Genomic DNA, 21,294 nt, shown 5'->3' with positions numbered 1-21,294 from the left:
TCATAGCCACCGCATGCTGGGACATTTTTGCTTTCCTGACTCCTTCCCCATGTCTGTTCTTCTTACAAATGTTATTCCTTCATTATCTTCAATGAGGATCTTAAATATACTTCCTTTAGAGTCTTTTTTCCTGGAGCCTGTTCTTTTATTTTAATTTCATCTAGAGTTAATTTTTATTATGATTATTCATTTTGGTGGCCAATATTCTTAGCATTTGATGTCTTTGTGGGCTTTAGTTTTGAGTTTTAGGTTCATTTTTGGGTAAAAGGCTGTCTTTTGCAGTGTGTGTGTGTGTGTGTTTGTGTTACTCTTTGTGTACCACAATGCTCCTACTCCCTGGAGCACCCTTTCTGCCCAGTTTAGCAGTGCGGGGTGGCTCCCGCAATGCCTGGTCTACAGTACAGAACATGTTTTATACTGGTGAAGGTGCTTCACCCTTCCTGGCCTTCGAGGGTCTACTTATCAAACCAGGGGTCATGAGATTCACGGCACTGCGTGTCCTTCCATGTCCCAAGGATATACCTTCACAGAAGTCATGGCCCCATGAAATGGTCCAAGTGGATTTTCCAGACTCCTTTCTGACATACAGGTGATGCCTCACTCCCCTAGCTTCAAAGAGAAAGCCTAGCTCTGTTGTGGGCCCCTTACATCCCAGGACCTAGGGCCCAGCAGCCCCGTGGATGTACTATTCAGCACTTTGTGTGTCTGAATCACAGTGGACTTCATCTTGTTTTTGAGCCCAGCCAGATCCTCTCGATACTTTCTTTGTAGAGTTTATCATGGCTCCGCATTTGTAGCAGAGAGGGGGCTATCTCAGAGGGTGAGCGCGAGCCAGAGATGACAGGGTGGGGCTACAGAGATTTTTACTATTTGTTCTCTTCTGGTCGAGGGGCTCTGAGTGACACCAAGTGTTTTTTCAGACGTCTTTGACTTCAAAAAAAGTTGCTACAATGAATATGTGTTACCTTGAATTTGCATTGAAGTTACAATATGAAAAGCAAGCGTCATTAAAAATACATATTTACTGGGCACCTAAGTGGCCCAGTCGGTTAAGCGTCAGACTTTGGTTCAGGTCATGATCTCATGGTTGGTGGGTTCGAGCCCCGCATGGGGCTCTGTGCGGACAGCTCAGAGCCTGGAGCCGGCTTCAGATTCTGTGTCTCCTTCTCTCTCTCTCTCTGACCCTCGGCTGCTCATATTCTGTGTCTCTCTGTCTCTCAAAAATAAGTATTTAAAAAATTTTTTTAAATATATAATTACAACATATACAAAAAGACTTTTGCTCGCAGCCTTAAAAGAATTCCAAAACCAGGAAGACCTCTACCCCAATAATAAAAAAAACAGCAACTCCGGACGACGCTGATTGGCTGCTGCAGAAGGACACCGAGCGGTAGCCCCTGGGAGGCGGGGCTGATCGTCACTTCCGGGGTGGGGCTTCGGCCGCCGCCGCGCTGGCGGGAGCGGGCGGTCTCCATGGCAACCAGCGGGGCCTGCGCGCGAGGCCCGCCCGCCGCCGCCGCCGCCGCCGCCGCCGCCCCGCCCGCCCGGCCCGCACCCCGGCCGCGCGCGACCCGCCCTCCCTCCGCTGCGACCCCGGCCCCCGGCCCCGGCCCCCGCTCGTGCTCCCGCCTGAGGCCGCCCGCGCCCGCCTCCAGCCGCCGCCCCGGCCTGACCTGACCGGGAAGCAGTTCCGCGGGCCGCCGCCGCCGTGACTCATCGGCCCGCCCGCGTCCCCCGATCGGGCCATCTTGGTCGCGGCCGGCGCGGCAGACGGAGCGGCGGAGGAAGCCGGGGAGACCCAGGTACGCGCCCGCCGCCGGTCCCAGGGCCCCCGCGCCGCCGCAGGTGCAGCCGCCCTTTGTTCTGCCCACGGTGGGCGCCGGGCCCCGCGCGGGGAGGGGGCTTCGGGCCCGGGCGCCCCCCTCCCCCACGCCGCGCCCTTTCCTTCTGCCCCCGTCTACGCAGTCCCGGACGTTTTCTAAAGCATCTTTTTCTCCCTCAGGGCCCAGAACAGTCCAGCGCCCTGTGCAGCCCGCGCCGGCCGGGCGAGGGCCTCGATCGAGGAGCCGCCTCCGGACTCGGCGTCGGCGGGGCCCGCACCGCCTGCCCGGCCCCGGCCGCGCGCATTCTCGCGGCGCCCACCGCCCTGCCTCCCTCTTGCTTGGTCTTCTCAGCCACTCTGCGCGTCGCACCCCGCGCTCGCCCCGGGTCCTGCCTGGGCCTCCCCCATTTTAGCCCCGCAGGTGCCCAAGTTCTCGGTTCCGCACACCCCCCTTCCCCCAGCCTCAGCCTTGGGCTGCCCTCTGGCCAACATGGTCCAACCCCAGACGTCCAAAGCTGAAACCCCAGCCCCCGCCGCGTCCACCAATGCCCAGATGGATGACGTCATCGACACCCTGACCTCCCTGCGCCTCACCAACTCGGCGCTGCGGCGGGAGGCCTCCACCCTGCGGGCAGAGAAGGCCAACCTCACCAACATGCTGGAGAGCGTGATGGCAGAGCTGACCCTGCTGCGCACCAGGGCCCGGATCCCGGGGGCCCTGCAGATCACCCCGCCCATCTCTGCAATCACCTCCAACGGGACCCGACCCATGACCACGCCTCCGACGTCCCTGCCCGAGCCCTTTTCTGGAGACCCAGGCCAGCTGGCTGGGTTCCTGATGCAAATGGACAGGTTCATGATCTTCCAGGCGTCGCGCTTCCCCGGCGAGGCCGAGCGAGTGGCCTTCCTCGTGTCCCGGCTGACCGGGGAGGCCGAGAAGTGGGCGATCCCGCACATGCAGCCCGACAGCCCCTTGCGAAACAACTATCAGGGATTCCTGGCCGAGCTGCGGCGAACCTACAAGTCTCCGCTCCGGCACGCGCGGCGCGCCCAGATCCGGAAGACTTCCGCCTCTAACCGGGCGGTGCGCGAGCGCCAGATGCTGTGCCGCCAGCTGGCCTCCGCGGGCACGGGGCCCTGCCCCGTGCACCCAGCCTCCAACGGGACCAGCCCAGCCCCGGCTCTGCCCACCCGAGCCCGGAACCTCTAAGAATTGGCCTGGTCGCGTCTGCAGCCACGCAGACCGCATACACCCTTCGCTGCGCAGAAGAGACGTCCGTTCAACAGCATCGCCCTGGTTTGAAGACCTTCCTTCCTGCCTCTCCAGACCTGTCCCTTAAGGAGATCTTCCTAACTCACTGTGGGGCGCCCTGTTCCCCTCCTGGCTTCCCAGTGATCTGTGCTGGCTTTGTCCCTGCTGCGCATGCGTCCCCTCTCGCCTGCAACCCCCCACTCTTCTGGTGAGCACAGCCCGGACTCGGTCACAGCGGCTCCACAGCCTGCTGCGACCATTTGGGCTGACCTCCCCCAGCCGCACTAGGTTCCCGCCGCTCCGCCTCCACCCTCTGCAGGCCCCCACGGCAGCCCCTTCCCCTGGATGCCCTGTGGTGGGTGATGAGCTCACTGATGCCCAAGGACAGCCACTTGGGCCAGGCTGGTGGCTGGTCTTGGGCTCCTGGGGAGGGGAGTCTGGCTTCCCACCCCGCAGCGATCGCCAGGGCCGCCAGGGCCCAGGATAGCAGCCGGGGGTATCCACCCCACAGTGTGGCCAAGGGCTCACCGCTGGGAGTGTAGCGCCGGCGTTTCTGGGGGGCAGGCTTCACTGCACACGAACACGTAGTCACTGCACCGTCGCCACCGGGCAAGACCGCTGGCGCAGCGAAAGGGAGAAGCCCCCCAGAGGATGCACTTCCACCAGCGCCTGGCTTTAGTGGGCCGCGTGCGGCAGCGCCGGGAATCTGGGAACCTGGTACTCGCCGTTGTGACCTTGGCTCCCTGAGCGGCTCCACTCAGCCACCGCAGACCCACAGTCATGTACACCCACGCCTGAGACCCACAGCAGGCTGGGGGGGGGGGGGGCCTCGCTTTGCTGCCCTGGCAGGGCCTCCTGTGGGAATCCCCGCCAGCTCCTAGTGTGTACCGCCTCGTCTTTGCCCCATGTCACTTGGTGGTGGGCCCGTCTAGCTCGAGACCCGTTCTCGTCTCCCTGCAGGTGACATGTGGCCTTCACCTTAGCCCCTTCGGCCACCCACACCACCCGCAGGTCTCCAGAGCCTCGGTGTGGCATGCCCTCCCCGAGCCTGGGCTGTCTGTCGGGTGTCCGGCCTTGGTGTAAGAGAACGTGGACTCGGAGCTGGAGACCTGGGTCCCCTGAGAGGCGTCATTTTGCCTCTGGCAGCCCAGCCACGGCCATGGTGGCATCTGTAAAGGGAAAGAGCTGCGGTCTGCTTGGTCCCAGTGTGGGGACAGTACAGAACTGGCACTCGGGTCCTCATTCTGAGGGACAGAGCGATACCTCTTACGGCGGACAGTCTTTTGCTTCCTCACCGGGGAGACCCGGAAATCACTTTCTCACTGAGACTTGGCCAAGCCCTTTGGGCCGTGATGCTCTCGCCATAGTCAATGCCAAACGAACTGCGTTTATGTGGCCGCCCGGGCCGCGGGGGGGAAGACGGGGTGTCTTGCCCTGGGTCCGTCTGCCCTGCTGTGACCATGGAAGTCTCTGCACCCTGCCCCCCTAAGACCTTGGTCTCCGGATACCCACAGGTTGGGTCCTGGGGTCCGTCCTTTCTTCCTAAGAGTTTTGATGACGCTTGGGAAGGCGGCTGCATCCTCAAAGCGGCCACGGCCTTGCAAGGTCAAGGACACTCAGTGGCTGCTGGGGTTCATGGGCCGCCGCCACCCACTCATTGTCAACTCTTGTTAGCCCAGTTGCCCTGCTGACCAGCTGCCTGAGTACAGGCTTCAGGCCCCCTGGATTGCAGCCGAGGCTGTTCAGGTGGGACCACGGTGCTCCTTAAGCATGAACGGGGGGCGGGGGGGACACACAGTGAGGCCACCGTCCTGGGGGGGTTGGGCCCGCCGGTGGGGGGTGTACAGATCACTTTCTCTTTGTGCTCAGCGCTCTACTGTCTGCCTGCTAAGTGGGGTGCCTGCCAATGAAACAAGGGGGGACGGGCGCTCGGGGAGAGGGCAGCCTGCGGGGGGAGCGGACACTACCTTCCCTGTGGCCCAGCCCCGCGAGGGTGGGAGACATCGCGTGGGAGCAGGGCGGGACTTGTGCCATCTACGAGCCCCGGGCCCGCCCACGTGGCGCACAGAAGTCTGCTGCGCTGGCAGGCCCGCGGCGGGGCCCAGCGGGGAGGCAGGGGGGCCAGGCTGGCCGCGAGGCCCCGGGCTCCACGTGGGACTGTCGTGCTGGGTCCGGGCGGCTGCTCCAGCTTCCTTGGGTTTGGCGAGTTGCGTTTCACCCGTTGGTGCTTGACGTTTGCAGGCTGGGGCCGGGTGCTCACGTGCACATCTGCGACCTTGACTGCTCCCTGCAACTTTGGAAATGAGTAGCCAAGCGGCTCAGGGGCTTGGCCGGAGCCAGATGCCGGGCTGGGACGGTCAGGGGGAGAAGCGGGGGAGGGGAGCGGCTTTGTACATACGTCAGGGTAATCACTTCTCTACATTTCAGAGAGCAGGCATTGGTTTCTAAAAGGGCCAGGCGGTTAGTGGTGTCACACGGTGCATGTGAGGGAAGCTTTATATTTTTCATGGTGTTGACATTATTTGAACTATATTGTGACTTTTCTGGTCTCCATACCCCAGCTGGTAAGTAAGCCTCATGGCATAACAGGGCATCATTTGAGGTGGAATTTAGAGTGAGGGGTGAGTCCCCTGGCTGAACGCATAGTGTGATTGGGATTAGCTTCATGTCCTAAAGCGTTTTGGGGACTTCTCGGGAAAAGTGAAGGCCTGTTGCATGGGTCCCAGGTGAGTCAGTAAGGACAGGGCTGCTGAAAGCCCGAGAAGGTGCTGGTAAGACTTTCCTGGTACAGAGACCTCTGCCGTCAGGGGGTACTGACCGTTCCCTGGGTGACCGGGGGGCCCTGGCAGTTTGGCCCATGGGACAGAGAAATCGTAATGAAGTTGGGCACTCACTGGGGCTGCCTTAAGGGGGCAAGCCCTAGAGTTGTGTAGAAGAACACCCTTGGGCCCGCGGCCGGCAGTGGAGTTGGGGTGGGAGGGGTGGGCACCCCTGCGCCCCGGAAGCATTAGGTCGGAGCTTAGCACTGAGGACAAGACGGCTTTGCGGAAGGAAGCGCAGAGCACCCAGTGCGGCCAACGGCGATAGCTCGCGAGCAGAGGACAGGAGGAGCCATGACCCCGTGTGGTCCCTCAGGGTCCTAACGTGGGGGGGGGGGGGGGTGGCAGATGGCGCAGTGCAGACGCAGCAGAGGGACCCATCACGGACTCCTTCCCGTGGACAAGCAACAGCATATTTTCTAGGTCTCTTCTTCATCAGAGCAAACCTACACCTTCTAGAAGTTTTGGAAAATGAGGTAGAAAGCAGAAAAAGCAAAATGTTAACATTTTGGTGGCTCTCCCGCGAGGCCTCTCCCTTCCCCCACCCCTGTACCCCACCCCATTGCCCCATCATGGTTTTTCTTCTTTTTGTTTGGACATAGTTGTGATCCTGCCTTCTGTAACGATTCAATATCTTGTAGATTTTTTCACTTCCATGGGAAGCTCTTCCCCTTTAACGTGTTATTGCCAACTTGAGTTTGAGACGGCCGTGGACGCCGTCACGCAGCTGGACAGCAGCGCCCGTGGGTGGGGTCCCCCGTGCCGCTTCGAACCTCTCACCCTCGGAAATGGAAGAATTTCTTCACCCATAACACTTTGCCCACTGTCCAGTCATTTCCGTAAGATAGATTCTCAGAGGTGGGATTATTGAATTAATATGAAAACCTCTGAGCCCCTTATCACATATTGACAAAATGGTTTCCAGAAACATCTGTATCCATCAACACTGCCGTCAGCAAGGAGGTACGTACGTGCCCGCGGCCCTGTCCCGCCAGCTCTGAGTACCGTCATCTGGCTAAACCTCTGCTGATGTGATAATGAAACAGCATCGTGTTTCAGTTTGCATTTCTTTGCTTTTCTAGCAAAGTCGAACACCTTTTCCATGTTAAGCAGCTGTATTTCCTCTTTTGTGGATTGTCAGTGTCCTTTGCTCTTATCTACTGGGGTCCGATCAATTTGTACGAGCTCATTCTATATTAAAGATATTAACCTGTCGTGTGTCACATCCGCTGCTCGTGTGTCCAGCTTTTTACGTGTGTGTGTGTGTGTGTGTGTGTGTGTGTGTGTGTGTGTGTGTGACTGAGATTTTGACCTCTTAGAACGGCCAGCCCACTCTCACTGGGCGCCATACCCACCGGACTAACACAACACAACACATACATTTTGTCCTTCTCATTCCCGGCTGTATCGCTGCACCTGTAACCAGGCCCGGCGCACCGCAGGCGCTCGGTAAACCTGTGCCAGGGTGCGGGGGGGTTGGGGGGGTGAAAGAGGCCGCAACCGACGTGCCTGCAGACCGAGGCTGCTTCTCCAGCCTTTGACTCTTCGAATCCCATTGCTTTGGGTCATTGGAAATCACCTTAGGACCCCAAGGACCTGTCACTTATGTAGATTTTATTTATCAACATTTACCATATTGTAAATTAAAGTGGAGCCTGCTTGAAAATACCATTTTGAAAATAAATGCTTTATGTGACGACATAGGCAGTGTGTTTTGATGAAACCAATATTTCCCAAAACAAAAAATGAAACAAAACACCCAGAAGAGTGACACGGTTTTCCATCCCTGCAAACCAGCGCCTGGCCCGAGGCTGGAGCGTCACACCCGCTTCTGCATGTCATCTTTTGCAAGATCACTTATCAGGGAGCCTCTGAGAAATTGCGTCGTGCACTCAGGAGGGCGAGTAAGAAGGGCAGAGAAGATTCAAAACCCGTGTTACATCATGGGCCCCGTCCTGCCCACCCAGAGCGCTGGTGTGAGAATAGCCTCCATCTGGTCCGTCTGTGGCTCCTTTCAGCGTTTTAAAAGGAAGGTCTTTTCCTCCTAGAATTAATATGGTTATTTCTGGAATTAGTCTGGTGTGTAGTGGGAGGTGAGGCTCTAAACTGACTTTTTCCCAAATAGTTAAACATCCTGAAATCCTATGTTAACGAGTCATCTCTAATCAATCAATCATCTATTAATTCTTTCTGTGTTGTGTACCGCATCACATTTGAAAGCCGTATCTGTTACGCGGCCGGCTTTTCTGTTCTCTGCTGATAGACTGATTCCCCTCTGCCTCCCTTCCTAAAACGACTTCGGTGTTTATGATTCATGTTCCTGTTGAGGAGGGTTCTTCCCCTTGAGGTTTTCTTACTCTCTCTCACCAGACGAACTTAAAAATTAATTCTGTGGTTTCCCAAAATCTTGGTAACAGGTGCAGAGCTTGGAAAGGCACGGTTGCTTTGAGGAGTCGTGTGTAGGGTGGAGCCTTGTGTTCGGGCAGCCCCTCCCTCCGACCAGCAACCTTGACCTTGCGCCTGGGGTTTCCACTAAGGGCTCCTCTGGCTGCTGGTGGTTTGGGAATGGGGTTAAGATCGGTGCCCGACTGGCCAGTCTGCTGCCAAGTCAGTGTCTTCTGCTATGGAAAGGTCTAGAGCCCAGCTGGATGCACCAGCATCCACTGGCTGGCCCCAGACGTCCGATCCTAAGAGCCCCCCACTCGGGCTGACAGTGGAGGGACGGAGCTGAGGTCCCCCAGCCAACCCCGCTGTGTGGCCCACTTTGAGGCTTGAGACCAGGAGCCCGGGTTGGAACAAGGCCCGTGTCCTCAGTGACTGCGTGACCCCTGCTCTTGCTCTGGGCTCGCACGTACCCAGTCTGGCGGAATTCCATCCCGGGTCCGCGCGTCTCCCTCGCGGTGAGTATTGGCTCTGTCCGTGTCGTCCCCGGGCCAGGAAGCTTCTCTCCTTCACCCGCACCCGCGCCACTACCAAGGTGCTCCCATGCTTCTCCTAAACAGCCCTCAGTCTGCCCCCTCCCGTCCTGCCTGCTGCCTCCCCTCGCGCTTAGTCCTGCGGAAAGACCGGGGCCAAATTTCCTCCTCCCAGAAGCCCTCCTGGAATAACTCCCCACACCCACCCCAGGCTTCCGGGTATTAACAGCCATCACGTGGTGATACCGAGCTCATGTGGTCTTCTCCCCCACTAGCCCGCGGGCTCCGAGAGGGCAGAGCTGATGACCCAGGCGTGCGTGTCCCCAGCCCCCAGCCCCGGGCGGCTGACGGAGAAGCCGCTGGGGGAGACGTTCAGTGGCTGAGCAGAAGGAGAGCACGACAGACAGCAGCTGGGGTCCACGTCACCCAGGCCACCTACCAAGCAAAACGAACCTCCAGCCGGCCCCACGCCCACTTGTCTGTTCTCTTTGTAACAAAAGGGGATCGTACTGTACACGCTCCTTGTTAGCCTGCGTTTGTCGTTTGTTTGTTTGTTTTTCCCACTTAGTGTGGGGCGAGAACCTGCCAACGTCAGGACATTTTTTGAACACACGGTTGATCAGCGAGTACTAGTCCCTCTCTGGAGTAGCCACACCGCCCTCACACCACTGGGAGGTGACTCGTCCACAGCCGTCATCAGATGGCACACGTCCCAGCGGCTGGTCGTTTCCCAGGGGATGTGCTTCTGTTGTCATCAGGCTCCTGCCGTGAGTGTCCTTCGCACTGACCCGGAGGCCGTCGCTGCAGACAGGAGGGACGGGGGTGGCCCGTGTGGCTTTACAGGCCATTGCTTCCGGGTTTCACAGCGCCCAGCGGCGTCTCCAGGGAGCAGCGACTGTCTGCCCCAGAGCAGATGCAGTGCGCCCCCCAGGCTCCCGTCCAGGGCCGAAGCGCGCACTGACCCAGCGCTGGGGGCGGCGGTGGACCCTCCCGGGCAGCCCTGCAGATGAAGGCACCGCCTCACCGCGGCCCTGCCTCCTTCCCTGTGGCTGCGTAGGTGCGAGGGCTGGATCCCCCCTCCCCCGCGGGACAGCCGGCCTGGGGACTGAGACACGCCGGCCTCTCGCCCCCCTGTCCTGCTCCCTTCCCTCCCCAGCGGTGTCGGCCTGGAGACCACCTCCAGGGACCCTCCTGCGGCCAGCACCTGTCTCAGCACCCGCGCCCCGGGGACGCTGGCCCGTGCGCCACTCAGACCGGGTGGGTCGCAGCCTCTCATCTGAGTGTCGGGAACTTCGCCGCCCTCCCTCTCGCTCCTGACTTTCACGGGAAGCGCAACGGCTGGGTGGTACCGGGTGTGTACTGTGTGGTCGGTGCTGTGTGGCCCCCGCGTCTCCAGCACACACACCACACACACACCACACTGCACATACACACACCACACTGCACATACACCATATACACACTGCACACACATACCACATACACACACACACACCATACACACACACACACCACTGCACATACACATCATACATACACACACACAACTGCACATACACACACACCATAAAAACACACACACACCACACTGTACATACACAACACACACAGCACTCACACACCGCACCGCACACACATAACACACCACACCGGGTGAATGTATAGAAGCATTTGAAAATGATAAAAGGACCACCCCGCGGACCAGAAGGCAGTCACGACTGGGAGCCGTGGCGTCTGCCAGCGAGCGGGCCCGGAGGGTCTCCAGCGTCCCGCCTGCTCTCGTGGCCGGGCCCGAAGCACGGCATCCGGGGGTCTGGGAGGCGCCCCGCGTGCTGTGCAGCCCAGAGGGTGGTGTTTGGGGCCGAGGGTGCGCCCGGGAGGACCCGCCGGCACCATGGCCGCCATCATGCCCGGAGCCCAGGGGCAGCGAGGCCTGGCACCCTCCCCCTCCCGCCGCCATCCCCAGGACACTCACCACCTCTGCGCACGCTGCCAGCTCTTCTCTGTTCTTCCACCATCTCTCTCCGGCCGACGTCATCCTTTAGTGTTTGTTGATCTGTTGGGATTATAACAGCATCCATAGTGTAGGATAGTACGCCTGGCATAAACTTAGAAAATATAGAATATGTAAAAGACTAAAACTCTGCACACTCCCCACCCAGAGAAACACAGTTAACATTCCTGCATGTTCCCTCCCCCCCTTCTCCGCGTGCACACACATGAGCACATGCACACACGCCACACACGCGTGCATCCGTTCCTACAAATCTGGGTTATTAAAGGCAAACCTTAGAATGAAACACAATTATGTTAGAATTCTTATAAGAATGTAATTAATCCTATAAACGTCTTTTGGGGGGAAAAAGGGACATCTCCGTGGTGCCCAGCCTTCCATTCTGGGAACGGATTACAGCCCTCCGTTCATTCACATCCTATTTTAGGTCCCATATGAAGTTTGTATTTTTATCCGCATTGGTGCCATTTTTTTGTAACTTTATTTCAGAGGGAGAGAGAGTGTGCACGCCAGCGGGGGAGGGGCCGAGAGAGAGGAAGGAATCCCAAGGAGGCTCCGGCCCGTCCGTGCAGAGCCTGACCTGGGGCTCAAATCCCCCAACCCTGAGATCGTGATCTGAGATGACATCAAGGGTTTGACTTTTATTTTATTTTTAGATTTTTAATGTTTATTTATTGAGAGAGAGAGAGAAAGAGAGAGAGAGAGAGAGAGAGAGAATCCCAAGCAGTCTCCATGCTATCATTGCAGAGCTCGATGCAGAGCCCGAACTCACGAATGCCGAGATAGTGACCTGAGCTGAAACTGAGAGTTGAATGCTTAATCAGCTGAGCCGCCCGGACACCCAGATCAGCATTTCAATGATGGGAGAGGCTCATGTGATTTGCCCACGAGTCTCCAATGGCCACCTGAGGCTCAGGACAATGTGTCAAAGCCTCCACCTGTCAGGAAAAAGCCATTTAATATGTAAGGCAGGATATCGAGCTGGGCTTTCCCTGTTGTGGCCCAGCCCCAAATGTGAGAAGAAAAGGCGGTGAATAAAGCATGTATTCCGAAATCAGACGGCTGCTGACAAGTCATGAGGACCCACACCTGAAGGGATTGTGCGTGCTGTTCTCCCAGCACCAAAAGCTTGCGTAGACTGGCTGGTCCTTCACCAAACCTGGTTTCTCTTCTTCCTGAGCCAAAAGCGTCCTGTCCCACTGGGTGGGAGGGGTCCTCCATGCCCTTTCCCCTTCTGCCAGTTTGATCAACGCCCATGGTCAAGGTGCCCTTGGAAACCGAGTAGTGCCGATGGCAGGGTTGCACGCAATGGAGAGGGCCTGGGCCCCGAGTCACTGTTTTGAGGAGGGTCACCAGGGTCGCCGCCAGCATGTGGCAAAGAAGAAAGTGTGCATCAGAGCAGCGAGTGTGAGTGCTTCCCCACTCCTGGCCATCAGCCAGCAGAGGTGGGCCAGTGAGAGCAGGGAGGGGTCAGGGTGGAGTGAGCATCCACTCCCCTGTGCCCTCATCCCCCGAGCTGCCCCAACATGTGGGTCATTGTGGCCTGGCGAGGCCCTCTCGGGCCCCTTCAAGCCACCAGATGTCCAGAGAGCTCTAACCAGCCCCAGGGAGGAGGAAGGGGACAAGCCCCAAACTGTGTTTGAGCTGAACACTGTTGAGAAACAAACAGCCTAGTCTGAAACGCCAAGAGACTGTTCTACAGACAGAAACGACAAGAACATCTTGGAAGCAGTAAGGGGTTCGGAAGATCCCACTTGGGTTGGGGTTTGGAAGAAATAAAATTGTTTCTGTTTATATTCCTAACACGTTGGGGCTCCTCAATAAACCAGTTGCACGTAATTTACTTAAATTATGAAAAAAAAACCCAACCTCACAAGGCTATATACAAAAAGGAAATAGGAAAAGCAGAGAAAATCCTACAGGAGGTTTGAGGCCATGAAAACCAGCAAGTCAGGGTGATGCTACCCTAAGCATTTCAGCTACCTGCAGTGGCCTAGAAGACCCTTTGGAATCTGAACGAGAAAAACAAACACAATAACACGTTGACGTGCACCTGCTGTGTGCCGGATATGGTTCTAGAAGCTGAAGAGGGAATGATAAGACAGAGGCGCTGAACCATTGGAATACTCGTTGTCATGAGGGACGAATAATAAAGCCACCTGCTTATTGTACTAGGGAAAGAGAGTTAGATATGGCCTCTCTAAGGGCTTGATATCCAAGCAGAGGCCCAAGGAAGGTGAAGGGGACTTGGACTCAAACTTGGTTGAGGCACCAAAGAGGAAAAGTTATTAAAATCTGTGTTCAGTCTTTATTTTAATGTTTATCAATTTTTGAGAGCAAGAGAGAGGGAGAGAGAGAGAGAATCCCAAGCAGGTCCTCACTGTCAGCACAGAGTCCAACATGGGGCTAGAACTCACTAACCTTGAGACCATGACTTGAGCCAAAGTTGGACGCTCAACTGTGAGCCACCCAGGCACCCCTAAAATCTGTGTTTAGTCTTAAGATCAATAGCATCTTAGACTCAAGGAAATATTTGTTTGTCCAGCTTGGGGATTACACCAAACATACAATTTTATGCCCTTCATAAAACCGACCCAATATGATGCATTTTTTACCATGTTGTTAAAAATGTTATTTGAAAATAAGCTAAGGATTTCATAATATTTCATTATATGGAAGTATGTAACTTTCACAGCCATTCTTTTCTGGCTTGTGATATATATTCATTTTTTATGTTTGTTTTTTTACTTTATTTATTTCTGAGAGAGAGAGAGAGAGACAGAGAGAGAGAGAGACAGAGAGAGAGAGACAGCATGAGTAGGGGAGGGGCAGAGAAAGAGGGAGATACAGAATCTGAAACAGGCTTTAGGCTCTGAGCTGTCAGCACAGAGCCTGACACAGGGCTTGAAATCATGAACTGTGACATCATGACCTGAGCCGAAGTCAGACGCCCAACTGACTGAGCTACCCAGGCACTCTTTTTTTTAAAATTTTTTTTATTAAAAAAATTTTTTTTTAAATGTTTTATTTATTTCTAGGAGAGAGAGAGAGACAGCGTGAGCAGGGGAGGGTCAGAGAGAGAGGGAGTCACAGACTGAAACAGGCTCCAGGCTCTGAGCTGGCAGTCAGCACAGAGCCCGACGCGGGGCTCGAACCCACGAACCGCGAGATCATGACCTAAGCAAAAGTCGGACGCTTAACCTACTAAGCCACCCAGGCGCCCCGCCACCCGGGCACTCCTATATTCACTTTTTAAAAATCAAGATATAATGTATGTGCAGTGAGTACAGATATAATTTACACACAGAACCTAAATTCATTCTTTGATGTGTTTTGTTGACAAATGTACACCTATATCACCACCACCAGAATCAAGACGGAGAATTTTCATCACCCCAGAGAGTTCCATGCGCCTTCTGCCCCGCAGTCTCTTCTCATCTTGGCAACTGCTGTTTCGATCCCTATGCCCATGGATTAGCTTGGACTGTTCTGCAACTTAATCCACATGAAATGCTAGAGCGTGCACTCTTTTGTATTCAAGCTTCTTCTGCTCATTACGATGTATTTGAGATTCACCCATGGTGGCAGATACCTTAGTAGTTCATTCTTGCTGATGAATGATTAATGCTGCATTCTACAGGTAGACCATGTTCATGGACATCTAGGCCATTTCCAGGTTGAGCAAACATAAATAAAGTTGTTGTGAGCAGTTCTATAGAAGTCTTTTTGTGCATCTCTGCTTGCATTTCTCTTGGGTCAATACCTAGGAGCTGAATCGCTGGGTCATAGGTAAGGTGTATCACATATAAGAAAAGGCCAGCCCATCATCCAGAGTGGTTGTGCCATTTTCTATTCCTGTTAGCTGTGTTTGAGAGTTCATGTTGATGTACCTTTCTGTCTTCACTTGGTACTGCCAGCCATTTCTAATCTCAGCCTTTCTGGTGGGTGTTTAATAGCATCTCATAATGGCTTTCGTTTACATTTCCTTGATTTCTAATGATGCTGAACATTTCTTTTTTTGCCAGCCATCAGCATATCTTCCTTTTCCCCCAACATTTTATGAAAAATTCCCAACATACATAAAAGTTGGGGAAGAAAACTGTGTAGTAAACATCCATATATCCACCAACTAGATTCTATCGTTAACATTTTGCTGCATTTCCTTGATCACATATCCACCCATCCTTAATATATAGCTCTTGAATGCGTAGCAAAGTAGGTTAAAGATATGAGTACACTTCACTTCAAAGGACTTCAGCATGCATATCACCAACTAGACTTCAGTGTCTGTTTACAGTTCTTTGTTTATGGGGGATTAATTCACAGACAGGGAAAGCATCAGTCTTAAGTACACTGTTAGTGGGTTTTGAAAAATGCACACACAGCTGTCAGCCAAGCTCCTGTCAAGATACAGAACATCACCGCCCAGAAATTTCCCTAGTGCTCGACCCACCCCAGCCCACCCCCAGTTCTAAAAACTTGTCAACCCACAGGATGAAAAGATATTCTGTAATTTCTTCTAAAAAATGTTCTTTTCACTTTTACGTGTAGGTCTCTAATTCATCTCAAGTAAATATTTTGTGGATGATATGAGGGTTGAAATTTGGGTTTTTTTGGGGCACCTGGGTGGCTCAGTTGGTTAAGAGTCTGACTTCAGCTCAGGTCAGATCTCACGGTTCATGGGTTCGAGCCCCGCACCGGGCTCTGTGCTGACAGCTCAGAGCCTGGAGCCTATTTCGGATTTTGTGTCTCCTTCTCTCTCTGCCCCTCCCCCACTCATGCTCTGTCTGTCTTTCTCTCTCTCAGAAGTAAATAAACTATAAAAAAACTTTAAAAAGAAAGAAATTTGGTTTTTTTCCAAGAGGGATATCCGATTGTTTTCAAAACGCTTGTTGAAAGACTTCCTATTTCTCCATCGGATTGCTTTAGTGACTTTATCTAAATCCAGTGAACAAATATAGTTGGTGTACTTCTGGGCTGCTTATTCTGTTGCATAAATCTATTTGTGCCCATGCCAGCACCCTGTTATCTCAATTACTGTGACTTTGTAGGAAGCTTTGAACCCGGGGGGTGTGAATTCTGCCGTTGTGTTCTCTCTTCCCTGGGTCGCTTTGGACACCCCAGGTCTGTGCGGTGCAGTGCGGCGGGGCGCTGGACATGCGTGGCTATTTAAATGATCAAAATTAAGTAAAGGTAAAAGACTTAGTTCCTCACATACAATAATCACATTTACAACACTCAGAAGAACATTTCTATCATCATAGATCTATTTTGAGTCCCTTTCAGTTCCATATAAATTTTAGAATCATTCCATCAATTTCTATTAATGAAGCCTGCTGGGACCATGATGGGGGAAGAATTGAATTACAAAGGAAAGTGCTCGAGACTGACATTTTACTAATGTTGAGTCCGATTCAGGAATGTGGTTTCTCTCCCACTTAATTTAGGACTTTTTTAAAAAATTTTTTTCTCAGCGGTTTTGTGGTTTTGAGTTAGTGGGCCCTTACACATGTATTCCTAAGAATTTTGCGATTCTTGACGCTATTGCAAATGGAATCTTTGAAAAATTTCATTTTGCGGGGCGCCTGGGTGCCTCAGTCGGTTAAGTGTCCCACTTTGGCTCAGGTCATAATCTCACGGCTCGTGGGTTCAAGCCCCGTGTCGGGCTCTGTGCTGACAGCTCGGAGCCTGGAGCCTGCTTTGGATTCTGTGTCTTCCTCTCTCTCTGCCCCTCCCCCGCTCATACTCCATGTCTCTCAAAAGTAGATAAACATTAAAAAAAAGAAAAATTTCATTTTGCAATTGTTTGTGGCTAATGCCTAAGACAGAAACGAAGTTTTGTATTTGCTTTTATTCTGTGACTTTGTTTAATTCAGTTAATAGTTCTGGTAGGTATTTCCAAACTCCTTAGGATTTTCTACACACGCAATCCTGTCATCTGCAAATAAAGAGGGTTTCCATCCATTTTTTCTTCTTTGTGCTTTATATTTATTTCCCTTTCTAGCTTTTTGACACTGAGGGGACTTGTAAAACAGTGTCGTCCAGGAGGCACGGGAGCGGAGAGCCTTGGCTTATTGCTGATCCATGGGGGGATGTGGTTGATATTTCACCACCGGGCGTGATGGTAAGTAGATTTCTCATACGTGCTCTTTGTCAGACTTGTGACGTTTCCATCTCTCCCTCTGTGGGAGGGACTTTTTAAAATTTGTGGGAGGTTTTTTTTTTAAATCATGAATGGAGGTTGAGTGAATGCTAAATGCTTTTCTCTGCGACTTAGACAATCATGTTTTCCCCTCTTTCTTCTGTTAACGTGGGGAAGTAAACTGATCGCATTTCCAACGATAAACAGACCCTATGTGCTGGGTTAAATCCAACTTGGTGATGGAGAACGATCCCTGTTGTAAAATGTTGCATCTGACTTGCTAATATTTTTTTAAAGTATCTTTTGTATTTGTTATGAGTAGGGATGTTGGTCTAAGGTTGTCTTCTGTGGTCTCTTTCTTATTGAGGTCACACTCACCTCATAAAACAGGCTGGGAGCTCCGCCCCTCTCTGTTTGTTTGTTTGTTTTTAACTTTTATTTATTTTTGAGAGACAGAGAGAGACAGAGCATGAATGGGGGGGAGCAAAGAGAGAGGGAGACACAAAATCCAAAGCAGCTCCAGGCTCCGAGCTATCAGCACAGAGCCTGACGTGGGGCTCGAACCCACAAACCACGAGATCATGACCTGAGCTGAAGTCGAACGCTTAACCGACTGAGCCACCCAGGCACCCCTCTGTTTTCTGAAAGAGAGTCTGTAAGATTGGATTCCTCTTTCCTTAATTGTTGGATAGAAACCATCTGGGTCTGGAGTTATGCTCCCAGCCAGTGTTTGATAGCGTATTCTGTTTCTTTAGTGGCTCAATCGGACTACTTGGTCATCAATTTCTTCTTCAGTGAGTTTCAGGTGTGTGTGTCTTTCAAGGGATGTACCCATTCTACAGACGCTAGCCAAGTTGTTGACATGAAGTTCTTCCTAATATCCCTTTATTATCTTTTTGGAAGTCTGTATAATACTGGTGCATAATATTCGTGGTTTGTGTCTTTTTTTTCTTTCGGGCATCTGAATTAGAGGCTTTGTCTGTTTTATTGATCTTTGCAAAGCCCCATTTTTTATTTCATTGATTCACTCCATGTTTCTGGCCGCCATGTCATTGATCGCTGTCCTCGCCTTGATTCTTTCCCTGCTTCTGCTTGCTTTGGGTTCAGGCTTCCAGTGTCATCAGATGGAAGATGTCTTTTGTTCTCATTCCCCAGAGGCAGCAGGCTCGTGGCCTGGGTCGCGAAGAGGGAGCTGCCCTGCACGGTCAAGTGGGAGAGAGAGAGAGAGCCACTCTCTCCGGTGTCCTGCCCTATCCCACTGTCGCTTGGGAGCCCTGAGAGGCTGGAGACAGGGCGTGGTCTTTGCTGTGTCCGGGGCTCCCAGATGTGCTAAGCGGTCACGCTACCCCACGTGTGGTCTTTCAGGATTTATGGAAACGTTAGCTGTTTTCTGCTCCCCGTCTTCGCGGCTGCCCGTCTTCTCCGTGCTCTGCTAAAGGCCTCTCCGCAGAAGGGCTGGCCACTCCTCGATTCGGAATTTGCTTCCTTTTATTTCCTTGTGGCCTTAGCTCAAGCAAAACTGGTATTGCGGGTCTGGCCACTTCTTCTCATTCCTGGGTTAGGAGTGGTGTCCTCTTTGCAGCGTCTACATCCTAAGCATGAACTGACCTTTGGAAACAATGAAGGAGAGAAAGAAAAAATGCCTTTTTGTGTTCATGATTCATATTGCTTTCTATTAAATGTTTTTAACTGTTTATTTTTGAGAGAGAGAGTGTGTGTGTGTGTGAGCATGAGCAGGGGAGGGGCAGAGAGAGAGGGAGACACAGAATCCGAAGCAGGCTCCAGGCTGCAAGCTGTCAGCACAGATCTCGACGCGGGGCTCAAACCCACGAACCACGAGATCATGACCTGAGCCGAAGTCGGACGCTCAACCGACTGAGCCACCCAGGCGCCCCCATATTGCTTTCAGTTTTAAATAATTGATAGGCAGCCCGTGAGTTTGAGCTCTGAGTCCGGCTCTGTGCTGACAGTGCAGAGTCTGCTTGGGATTCTCTCTCTCCGACCCTCCCCTGTGATGAGGGAGTGTGGGGCGAGCTGAGGGCAAAATACAGGCCGGCACCTGCCTCCCCCCACCAGGAATATGTGTGATGTTCCTCGGACCCTCCTGGTCACCCAGGAACAAAGGAAGGGGGTTTAGGTGCTCGCCGTGGTGATGCAGGAAACTCAGGCAAACGAAGACTTAAATCCCCTTACTGCCTACAGCCCATTGCCATGGCCTTGAAACCAGCAGAGTGCCCTCCCTCCGGGGGCTCAGCTGCCTCGATGATGACACTTTGCTGGGGGCACAAGGGAATGCTGGCTTAACATTATCCTGACCCCCAGGATCCTGTAAGTCTACCTCCTTTATCTCAGCTGCCCCAGGGTACACGCTGGCACCGCTCCTCCAAGCTTATGGCCCCCGGGTCTGAAGGGTCTCATGACAGAGGTTTTACTAAATGGTAATAAGGGGTGTTTCCCTAGCAACAGCTGCCCCTCAAGGCCCTGGAAACCTTGCTTCCGAAATACCTTAGAGACTCACTGGATCCTGCCCCCCTCCCAACCTGAGGGTATATCATCAGGGTATTACCCGTCAGAACCTCAGAGCAGCTTTTACTGCCCACGGGTCCTGTCCCCGGGCTTTAATAAAATCCCCTTTTTGCACCAAAGCCGTCTTCAAGAATTCTTTCTGGGCCATCAGCCCCGGACCCCAGGAATCCCCCATCACCCCCAAACTTCATCACCTGCCCTCTCCCTCGCTCTCTCAAAAATAAGCAAACGTAAAAATGTCTGTATAAAGAGCTGATTGACCAAGTTATCCCTCATCACTGTCCCTTTTCAAAAATATGCAGGCTACTTACACCCACTTATTTCTCATGAACTTAATTTTTCATAACAGCTATTGATTTGTTCTTGCTTATAAAAGTAATACACGTTCACTGCAGAAAACAGAGTATCAAGGAAACAATAAAAGGAAACTAGAATTTTCCACCTACTTAGAGAAAGGGCTCTAACGTTTTAATCTAGGCTCTTCCCCCTGTAGTTTTGCATACAATTATTTAAGTAGAAAGTAATGAACGCTGACAAGGTCAGCAATGCAGAAAGGGAAGAGGTGAACATGCCAGGGGGCTTGTACCCACGGGTAGTGTGACGTCCGCCACTTTCAGAGCTCCGCTGTGCAGATGCCTGCGTGATGCGAAGGCTCGCAGGCCCCAGCCCTGCCCCGCAGTGAAGTTTTGGATTTTCCTTCGCGCACGTCTTGTGCCTTTCTTCTTGTGCTTGCGTGGTTGAACCGTGTCCCGTTTACCCTCTATTCTCCGATCATTGCAGGGTTTTGCCTTCTTTTATTACTGGCGGCAATTCCCAATTAGCCATGATTCCAGTAGTTTCCTGCTGGTGCCTCTGGAAACTCAGTTAGAGCAACATTTCCTGGGCAGGTAAGAAGGGACGTCTCTGTCTCCTCAATGAGGACGCCCACCTATTGATTATTTTCTCATTAAATTTAATTGGCCGTGATTTCTGGTATTAGGTAACCGGGATGACAAATGACATTTTTATCCCAGAGCAGCTACTTTCACTTTCATCATTTTGGAGGCTTTCATAGAAAACTGTCCATTTCAGGGAGATTTTCAAATCTACCCGCATAAAAATGTGCATGGCATTCTCTTCGGCTTTAAGAACACCCTCCTTGTATCTGTGATGTCCCTTTCCTTCTTCTTAATTTAATCGGTTTTCTTTTTCTCCTGATTAGACAGGTCAGAGATCAACGACAGTACTCGTTTATTTTTAAAGAATCAGCTACTGATTTAACACGCCCTATTGTTTCTGTTTCTTAGTGATTAGTTTCTGCTTTACTTTTTTTTCATTTCCTTCCTCCAGCACCAGCACTTCCTAATAGGTGAGAAAGTCCACTTTCCAGTTTACACATTAAGAAAGTGCAGGCTGTACAGAGGCGTCGCAAGCAAAATCGGAAGGAAACAGGATCCTGCAGGAATTTCATCCAGGAAATTGGGCATAAAATAAAGCTCACTGCTTTCTTTTCCCCCCAATTCTTCCCAGAACCTTAAAAGGGCCAATACTCATTCAGAATGGCCCAGAACATTTCGTTTAAGCTCCCCCACACTGATTTGTTAGAAAAAGCATCTTTTCTTCCTTCTGGTCTTCTTTTAGGCGTGAGGTGCCTCAGCGTCAGCACAGGGAAACTCTCCCTCGTGCCGTCATTTAAAATGCATAGTCTCAGGGGCGCCTGGGTGGCTTAGTCGGTTAAGCGTCCGACTTTCGCTTAGGTCATGATCTCGCGGTTCGTGGGTTCGAGCCCCGTATCGGGCTCTGTGCTGACTGCCAGCTCAGAGCC

General features: G+C 52.8%; 1 protein-coding gene across 1 annotated transcript; it reads left to right on the top strand.

Annotated features, from left to right (window-relative positions):
- Positions 1-1,566: 1,566 nt before the first annotated feature.
- RTL6 (retrotransposon Gag like 6) lies at positions 1,567-4,585 on the top strand. Its single transcript, XM_039236617.1, has 2 exons — positions 1,567-1,802; positions 2,003-4,585. Exon 2 carries the CDS (start codon positions 2,313-2,315, stop codon positions 3,030-3,032), a length of 720 nt encoding a protein of 239 aa, XP_039092548.1. The 5' UTR covers positions 1,567-1,802; positions 2,003-2,312; the 3' UTR covers positions 3,033-4,585.
- Positions 4,586-21,294: the final 16,709 nt, after the last annotated feature.

Source organism: Hyaena hyaena, unplaced genomic scaffold, assembly GCF_003009895.1.
Source record: "Hyaena hyaena isolate Hyena2069 unplaced genomic scaffold, ASM300989v1 scaffold_4, whole genome shotgun sequence".
NCBI lineage: Eukaryota > Metazoa > Chordata > Mammalia > Carnivora > Hyaenidae > Hyaena > Hyaena hyaena.
The sequence above is the reverse complement of the archived record's forward strand: the minus strand, read 5'-3'. Positions and strand labels throughout refer to the sequence as shown.